The 9,571-nt window shown below is 31.1% G+C and overlaps 1 protein-coding gene across 1 annotated transcript in view; it reads right to left on the reverse strand.

The window, feature by feature from the left end:
- The window catches only part of LOC107452453 (carcinine transporter), a gene marked incomplete in the record, with an annotated part of 25,643 nt that extends 17,906 nt beyond the window's left edge, over positions 1–7,737 (reverse strand). The window contains 3 exon segments of the mRNA XM_071185080.1: positions 419–522; positions 3,171–3,567; positions 7,594–7,737. Coding sequence (XP_071041181.1) covers positions 419–522; positions 3,171–3,536 — 470 coding nt within the window.
- Between the last annotated feature and the right edge of the window lie 1,834 nt (positions 7,738–9,571).

Raw genomic sequence — 9,571 nt, forward strand, 5'->3', positions numbered from 1 at the left:
GCTACGGAATTTCCGTAGTTTCAGAAATCTTCTTTTCAGACGGTAGCAAAATTAATGTCTTAATTTTAAAAAAAAATTAATTTTAGCGTAACTTGTCCACTATTACTTATAAAAGTGCAGGCCATATGGCTAGATTCTTAAGTTCTGATAAAAGTTTTATGAGAGATACATTTGCTTTAAAAATTTCTACTTTGGTTCGCTACCACTAGACAGAATTATTTTCAAAATCCTCATAAGTTGGAGGGTATGACTTGGGTCCATAATCATGAATCTTGGATCAAAATGCATTTCTATTTACTCATTGTACCATAACTTTTAGATTTTGGTTCTCTTGACATAATAGTTAAAATGTCCAAGTGTATATTAGTTTTCAACTTTAATTGAACTTTTAGCCAATTTAACATTGAAATTAGCTTACCTGTCCGAGATGAAACCATAGAGTGGGGTGAAAAATATAACTCCAACAAATACAAAGCTAACTACCATACTTTTATAATAATCATCTTCACAAACAAGATTCCACTAAAAGTAACGATAACAAAAGTTATTTTGTAAAATTTTTAAATAAGTACTTGGAAGAGAATGTATTGAAATAGAATTTGCACTAACCAATAGATAAACATCATTTGTATGAAAAATTCTTAAGGGGAAAAAAAGTTGATAAGCTAATAGTGTTCAAAAAAATGCAGGGCTGTCAACTTCTATGCTTTCTGGGAAAATTTCTTCTTGTTGCAGCGAAGTTTATGTTTTAATGTATGATTCTTTGTTTTGAAACGTTAACTTGGAGTTATTTTCCACACCACTACACTTAAGTGGCTCAAAATATCATATAAAACGCAAGTTTGCTTCAGCTATTTCGTGGTGAAAATTTTAAAGTTTTGACAAAATTACAAATAACATTCTGATAGCTTTAGTTTTTAGTGGTCTAGCACTCTATCAAATATTTTGCGAACAGTGTAGTAGTTGGCAGCCCTGAACATGTACAGACTTTCCATGCAAAGATGCAACATTTTAAACTAATGTAAAAACTCCAATCATGATAAAAAGGGATTCAGCATTTATATTTAAATTTATATTTTATAGTGTTGGGTACCATTTTGGTTTTGAAATATCACAATTGACGGGGGAAGATTGGTTTTTTGCTATTTAAAAATAACAAAGGAAACAAAATCAAACCTAGCCGAAATATTATCCGATATAATACCAATATATGAGAAAACAAAAATGGCCACAGCCTGTGACCTAAATAAGGGAACCGCTAACTTGTCCAGCACAGCAGTTAACCGACTCCAAATAAGTCATTGAAAACAGGGTATATGAGTGCCTCTAACAGTTACCATAACTCTCGTATCAGCGACTTATACTGTGTAAAATAGTCTTTATCAATCTCTTTAGCAACATCACCCATTGTAGCACCCAGCCTCCTTTGAAATCACCAATGGTCAGAGCTGTTCTTCGAGATGATACAATTGAGTGTCCAAGGAAAACCCATCCGTTTTCGACTGGATTAAGGTTAGGAGACATCGCAGACCATTCCAGTCGTGCAATATGCTCCCTTTGAAGGTATTCGTTCACAAACTGATCCCTTAGTGGACGTCGATGCAGATGAAATTCGGTGTTTATGCTCAGCGGAAAAGTATCACATAGGGTGCAAGAATCTCGTTTCTGTACCACTGTTACGTCAGAGTTCCTCTATTGAACACGTAAAGATCGGTATGCCCATCAGCCATAATGCCTGCCAGGATCATTTGACCACCTCGACTATAGTGGTCTTTTTCGACAGTATTAGAGGGTCTATATCGATTCCCGGGTTCTCTCTAGAAGATAACAGGTCTCGTGTCATTGCCAGATTGAATCGCGAATCATCACCAAAGAGAACCCGTTCAGAATCATCCTATCCAAGACAGTATTCTGAGTACCATGCTAGACGGTCTTTTATGTGGTTTACTGTCAAAGGAATACAGACTACACGACGCCTGGCACTTAGGCCACCTGCATTAAGTGTCTGAGTGACTGCTGTTTGTGAAATGGATGTTTCTGTTGCATTATACAGGTTTCGAAACAATTGCGTATCTTTCGCGCACCTTCTGGCTAGAAGTCTCAAATAACGATGAGTCGACGTTGTTGCCCTTCAGCAGTTTTCACCAGTTCGGCGAACCACTGTTCTTGTCTCTGAGAATTGTTTCCACAGAGTGGATATCAGATTTCTCAAAGCCCCGAGGTCTCTACAACAGGTAGTTCGTGTGTGGACCGCCCCGAGTCTTCAAACTAATGGCAATCTTATGACAATTTTTAGACGATGAATACTAACAATTAGTGTGAACAAAGAAATTCAAAAAACAAGAATTGTTTGGTACTTTAACGAATTGCTTTGATGTTTTAAAATGTCCTAGCGCTTTAAGCCTTGGTGAACTAATGAGATACCTCTACACAAACGTGATCACAGCGCCACTGCCTTGTGACGTCACAAGCAACACTGTGTGGATATGTGTCCTTGAAACGCTTAGCTATCATCTGATACCTTATTTGCAAATAAATGTTACTTATTTTTTTCGTGTTTTAAAAAAAACGTTCATCCATTTAAATGTTTTTCTTAGGGTAATTCGAGCTTATTATATTGATTTTTAAATTAATTATAAAGATATTATGCTAAACACAAATGACTTGTTTTTCCATTTGATTTTTTGATGATTTTGACTTCAGTTTTTAGTTATCGAAATATAGCTAAATGGCATTATGTTAATTTCTTAATAGCAATAATATTTTAAACAATTTGATTGACAGTGTTTCAGTTTTTAAAGTGATTAATCTTTAATGCATTCTATCAACTAACGTGTTGACTGTTTGATTGTAGCAACTTGATCCTATAAGTAATGAAAAACTAATAAATAACATTGTATTAATTTGAGTGTGCATAAAAATTTTGAGTTGTTCGAGCAAAACTATTATTTTCACTAAGGTAATGCGCCTAAATAGTTAATGTGCAGATTATCTAAGTAGATTGCCGATTACCCCGAATCTGCAGAATAATTTATATTTCCTCTATAGCCGTAACATATAGATAAAAAGTTATCAGTTTTTTCACCTTATGGTTTCGACGTTTAGGATCCCTTATTTTGTTACATCATTTTTACAAGCCGCCATCAACAACAGGCTAACATTATACTTACTTTTGTAACAGCTGTTTCATCATAATTTGTTGTATCATAATTCCAACCTAAATCACATTTTTTAACTGGCCAACCAGGATCAATGGTCAAATTCTGAGATGTAAGCAATGCAGAATAGTTTAAGTCGTATCTTGTGCAGTGAGGATCTTTCGGTGGTCTGATTAAGTATTTTTGTTCGTCGATAGAGAGAAATGATGAGGTCAGTTCGGGTACATTGCACCAGTGGTCAGGTGTACTGGATACAAACACAGCATTCAAAGATATCCATGGTATGAAAGTGAATGTTGGGATTAGAAAGACTATGATAAGAATTTTCTGGAAGGAGCCGAAGTCACCAACGTCTCTCAAAATGTCTTCAAATTCCATAGTTTAGGAGGCTCCCTGTAGATACGAACTCCTAAATATAATTTTTCAAAAGCATTATTAGGAAACTGAAATTAATGACTATAAAAAATGAATGAATGAGTCTACCAACAAATAAATATACATATATTTGGAAAGTATCTTTATTCTAAACGTTTAGGTACCTTTTTTACCCACTTACCTATTTTTACTAAATTCCAATTTATGATTTAACCCAATAATTTGGCAAAGCGCAATACTCGCATGAACTCCATTTTGTGCCCTATTAATTTAACTGCTTATCATGTATGTTTTCCTTTTTTATTTCAAGATGAATGGAAAAAGGGCCGCAAGGCCTCAGAGGCCCAGTTCCTATGCAAATGATGATGATGATGACTTTATTAGAGAGGCCTACCTAGCCGAGTGTTATCGCCCGCCAAACGCTGTGCAAAGCGTGGAGGTAGAGGGTTCAAATCCAGTTGTTACCCTGAATGTATCTTAGTGCTGCCCTTCTCTGTAATGTGCTACCTGTCCCTCTATATGACAAAGGTTTATAAGCCTAAATTGAGCACACAAGCCTGTAAATGTATGTACTTCCAATAAATCTTAATTATATTTCTAGAAAATAAAAGTCTGACAAAATCGGTAGGTATTTAAAATCGCGTTCCCACCAGAATCTGGAGCTTTTGAGAAATATATTATCAGTGAAAGCAAATTGAAGTAAATACTTTTTGATTAAACAGAATATTTAACAAAGCTTTTAGCAGGATATAAGAACATGATCAGAAGTGAAGTGTTACATATCTGTTTAAATCATTTATGTACAGTGATTTAAAATTTGTTTTGATATCTAATCTATTAAAATATTAGTACTTTCCCTCTGCTGCCACTGAGAAAAATATTTTAACTATGGAAATTATATTTAAGTTACAGGTTATGATACTGGAAATAGGTGGTTTTGGCTAGATTACTTTAGACATTTGTTAGAAATTACATGAAATAAAATTCATGAGCAAAGGTAAAGAAAAAAACATGTTTTTGGGGGTAACTCATAAAAACCAAATGAAATACTGTTTTTTCAAAACATCAAACTGTGGCACAAATATTGGTAACAAACCGATAATGGAATGAACTCTTTATCATGAATTGATAGACATCGCTGCTCAATCATCTCAAATATGATGTTATTGTTTAGCAACATACTTAAATAGTCGAAATTATGAGATCGCCTATCACAGGAGTTTGAAATAATTAAGGAAACACTTTTATACTAACTCCATGTAAACAATCTTTCTTTTACCAGCCAATGTTTTGGAAGATTTTACATGGATAAATTGTTTGCACCATTCAATTTCAAACGTCATGCTTGGAGCTTTCATAATTGGCGTCCTTTTTACGCAAGCAAAATTTGTTTCCCTCAAAATGACCATACGAAGTTAAAAGCTCATAACCTTTTTCAATACCACTAAAATTCTAAAAATTCTTCTTTCATAAATATTGCAATCCTAATGAATTTGTCCTATATTCCTGGTACTAATTTACAAGAAAAGATATTAACTTCGTCTCCTCATTTTGGTCGGTGCAAATTTTGCATAGATAAAAAAAAACATTTCTAAAAGCTTCAATCGTATTCTTTCAAATTTTGCCATATTAAGTCTTCCAAAACTTTAGCTGCTCAACCCTTTAATGGGCCATTTATTCCTACTAAAGGTAAATCAAAGTATTTTTGGAATTAAAATTGATATGAGAAAAATAATTGATACAAGAAAAAAAAACTCATTTTTTCAAAAAAAAAATTTAAATTTTAATGTCATTTCTTTTGGTGGTAAGTATATTTACCACAGCCTATTAGGAGCTTATTGACTTTTATTTTTCGTTAATTATAAAATAAATTTTATAAATGCTGCAAACTTATACTTTTATACGTTCTCTTAAACTACCAATTTTATTCAAACCCACTTCAAGAAAGCTGAAGTTATTAACAAATGGAAACCTAAATTAAAAGTGGTAAGAAAGTTCACCATGAGCTTCAAAAATTGGTGGTAAGTATACTTACCACGGTCTTCGAAAGGGTTAAAGAAAGGTTGCTTACAATGAGTCAGTACAGTATTGTCTCCCCTTACCGAATACAGAATCCCGAAAGCCTGGAAAAATTAAAGGATGGCGGCGAATATTTTCATGACTGCTTAAAATTTCATAAAATTGACTTAAAATTATTTCTATGAAATTGATTTTGCAGTTTTCACTCCACGAAAAACAAAATGAAGATAATTTCAGCAGACATGAATACTTCAAAGTATGTATTTTTTTCTCAAAATTTAGCCATCTCCTTAATACAATTTCCAGGCCATGCTTCGGGCATGCTGTATCAAGTCTGCTCAGATTAAGTGCACAAATTGAGTAAGTAGACCTAATTCAATTTTTTTAAAGTGTTTTGTCAAACGAGAGAATGAAAACAGAGATATAATATAGAACTGTGTTCATATGGTCCTTAAAAAATTTAAAAAGTTGTGTCAGAATTGTAATGAAGAAATTACAAATTTCTTTCTTATTAGCCTTCACTACGAAATTAAAAATTCAAAACCATGAAATTTCGTAACTAGATATGTTTATCTGGAATTGAGAAGTGTTTAAGTCTGCACAAATTTATAAAAATGCCTATTTTTTTTGTAATTTTGTTACAACTTTTTAAGGCTGTGCGAACTCTGTGGATCTACTATAGGAATCCAATATTCTCCAGTTTGGGCCAAACCTTAAATAAAGATGCTGAAAATTTTTGTTGAATTTCGATTAAATTTGGAAATTCTTTAGATCCCTTACAACGAGATAATTGGTACAAAGTTGCATTCTATGTACATGCGTTAATTATGCGTAGTTGTGGAAAAAGTCACTCTAAATCAAATATATTAAATCAGCAATAAAATATTAATAAATAAATTTTGCTACCACCAAAAACATATAACTTACAAAATTAAATAAATTTTCATCATTAACGAGAATGTGCAACACCTCCTATAACTGAAAGCCTCCGCACGGTTTTTTGAAGGTAGTCCGATCAGACCACTATGGAAGATATCCACTTTCCGAACGAGTCACTTAATACAAAATCTAGTTAAAATAAGAAAGTGGCAGCAAATATATAACTAAAAATTTGTTTTATTTATGAATATTATTGGTTTGCCTCAGTCACTTGTCAACCACTACAGATTTAATTCTCTAATATATATGATAAATTTCTCTCAATTACTTTTATAAAAGGTTTTGGGTTCATTCGCACAACTGGTCCACTTTTTAAATAGTCTGCGCGGACTACTTATAAAAGACCGTGTGGAGGCTTTTCGATTTAGGAGGTGATGGAATGTGTCGATGATTTCTAATCTACCATTGGTTTCTCTCTACAAGCTGCAGTTTTTATACAATTCAATAATATATCCCACGGTCTGGAAACAATCTTCCAATTTTGTCAAGCACAGTGATCAAGTAACGATTCGAGTTCTTCAGCTAGCCCAAAAAAGGGTTAATATTTCAATTCACGATACACTGGAATCGGCCATGACATGACTATAAGCTCTGGTTTAAGCGATCAGACTATTAAAACTTGTGATGCCAATTAATGTAAGTTTTAAAGTGATCAGAAATTCGATTGACGATAAATTGCTGCAAAATGACGATAAATCTTGTTTGCATCGATAAGGAAACGATAGAAACTTGCACGTAGCTTTAATTAAATTTTGAGCTTTCTAATTAGTATGAAACTCGACTGCAAGATTCCATATTTACAAACACTAAAGAGAGTTAATAAAAACTTTGTAAAATATAAGTGAATTATTCTGAATATTTTATTAAATAAAAACATAGCTCTTAAAAAAGTTCTTTTTTTTTCAGATGAGATCAATAATTTTGCGGCGTCAAGTTTTACACAGTGGTTTTGAAAATCATTCAAAATGTACGTTTATTAAATTCAGTTACATAAGAAGACAGGACTAGGTTTTACCAAAATTAAGCAATTCCCTTTTCTAATTCTAATTTATTTTTATTCCCTTATTCTAATCTATTATTTATTTTTTAAAATTATACTTACAGTTATCGATTCAAAATTTCAAGACTACATTTTATGTTAATACCATCGAAATTTCGATTTTCATTAACAAAGTCACAGAAATCGCTACAGCAGGTAATGAAAGCATTGGAAAAATTCGATGCCCCAGCAAAAAATATAGAGGTTCTACAACTCACGCCATACAAATAGTGTTTACACAAGATAAACATCTTATATCATTCAAAGACAACTAAGAAAATATTTAATCAGGAAGCATTCGCAACTATTACTTTATTCTATAATTCAATTATTTCTTCGCGAAAAACTAAAAAATATTTATTTTTGTTATTGGATATGTTATGTATTTTGAGTGTTTCTGTTTAATTTCAACGTTACTAATGTAGAAAAAATGAATACTAATGGCGACAAATATGTGTATTTGAGATTGCTATTTATCAAATTTATTGAACTCAACCAACCAATAATTCTCTGTAAATTTTGAAAGAATTGCAAAATTCCTTTACAATTGTATATGAACACACTTGTTGGTTGAATAACAAAATAAAAAACAAAGGTTGCAAACAAACAAATAAACAAAATATTTAAATAATCATATCATTTAAATAATCAAAATAATCATAGTAATAACTCAAAAGAACACCTTTTAGCTTTGAAAGGGGAAAGCTATTGAAAACATCCTGGAAATCAAAAGTAACAATATAATTAATTCTATTTTGTTTCATATATTTTGAAACAAATTATTAGTAATAATCCAAGAAAAACCTTCGTTAATAGTTTTATTTAAGTAGTTAGAAAAAATGGTAACAGGTTGAATTTGGTAAGTATTAGACCCACAAGTGATTGTTTTAAATTCAATCGAAATTTTATAATGGACTGATAATTAAGTATGGAAAGTGTACATTATTAATTTAAAATTTTAACCTCGTATAGAATGCTATAATTTTTTAATGATAGTATTATTATTTAAATTACTAAGCTTAGTTTACTGATAATTAAGTATTTTTACTAATAAGTATGGAAATCGTATATTATTAATTTTAATTTTTAATCTCTTATCGAAATTTAAAATTTTATTAATCAAATTACTAAGCTTAAAGCTTTAACAATTTTTTAACTCCTTACTTAAAAGTTCAACAGAGAACTTTTTACAGAAGATGGCATAATTATTGATAGCTTTGTCTATGGAGGCAATTATGAAATTTTTTTTGTAGTTGCTTAATTGACCGATCAATTTTAAAAATAAATTTGTTGAAAAAAATAAAAATAATAATAAGTTTTATTTACTGACCCATAAGAACCCATAACAAACCCCCCAAACCCTGACAAAGTCCCCATAAAATAAATTGAAAACACAACGAAAAAAAAATAAAATATGTATAGAAAGTAAATAAGATTATGCTCCAAATAACTTTATGCAGCAAATAAGTTTTATTTACTGCGCGTAGTCTGGAAGTATAAAGACTCCATAAAATAAATTTAAAACACAAAGAAAAAAATGTATAGAAAACAAGGAAAAAATATATTTCTTAAAAGAAGAAAAGAAATTATTAATAAAAAAATGTTTCTAAAAACCATTTTTTTAAAATTTCAGGATTTTTTTAAAAATTTTTAATAAAGATTTATAAATAATTTTTCTTTTATATATATATATATATATATATATATGTGTGTGTTTATCAATTGATATTTTCAACAATAATTATTTACATAATAGTAAGAAAATATGATCAAACAAACAAGCAAAAAGAATGGCATATAATGACTTACAATCTAGATGGTAGAGCAAAATCCCTGTTTCCAATGGAAACGGAGTTCGCATCCAAGAGCCAAACAATATAAAAGACTTTCTGAAGTCAAAATGAGCGATTATAAATGACTTGGGTTTCTAGGAGAGCAACAAGTTTGCGCAACATTGAAACGCAATAGACAATTAAAAGTGTTCATCATCTTTTATTTTACAACCTTCTCCCGGATAAAACTGTAAATTACATTTTTGTAG

The sequence above is a fragment of the Parasteatoda tepidariorum genome, chromosome 9 (genome assembly GCF_043381705.1).
Source record: "Parasteatoda tepidariorum isolate YZ-2023 chromosome 9, CAS_Ptep_4.0, whole genome shotgun sequence".
Classification (NCBI taxonomy): Eukaryota; Metazoa; Arthropoda; class Arachnida; order Araneae; family Theridiidae; genus Parasteatoda; species Parasteatoda tepidariorum.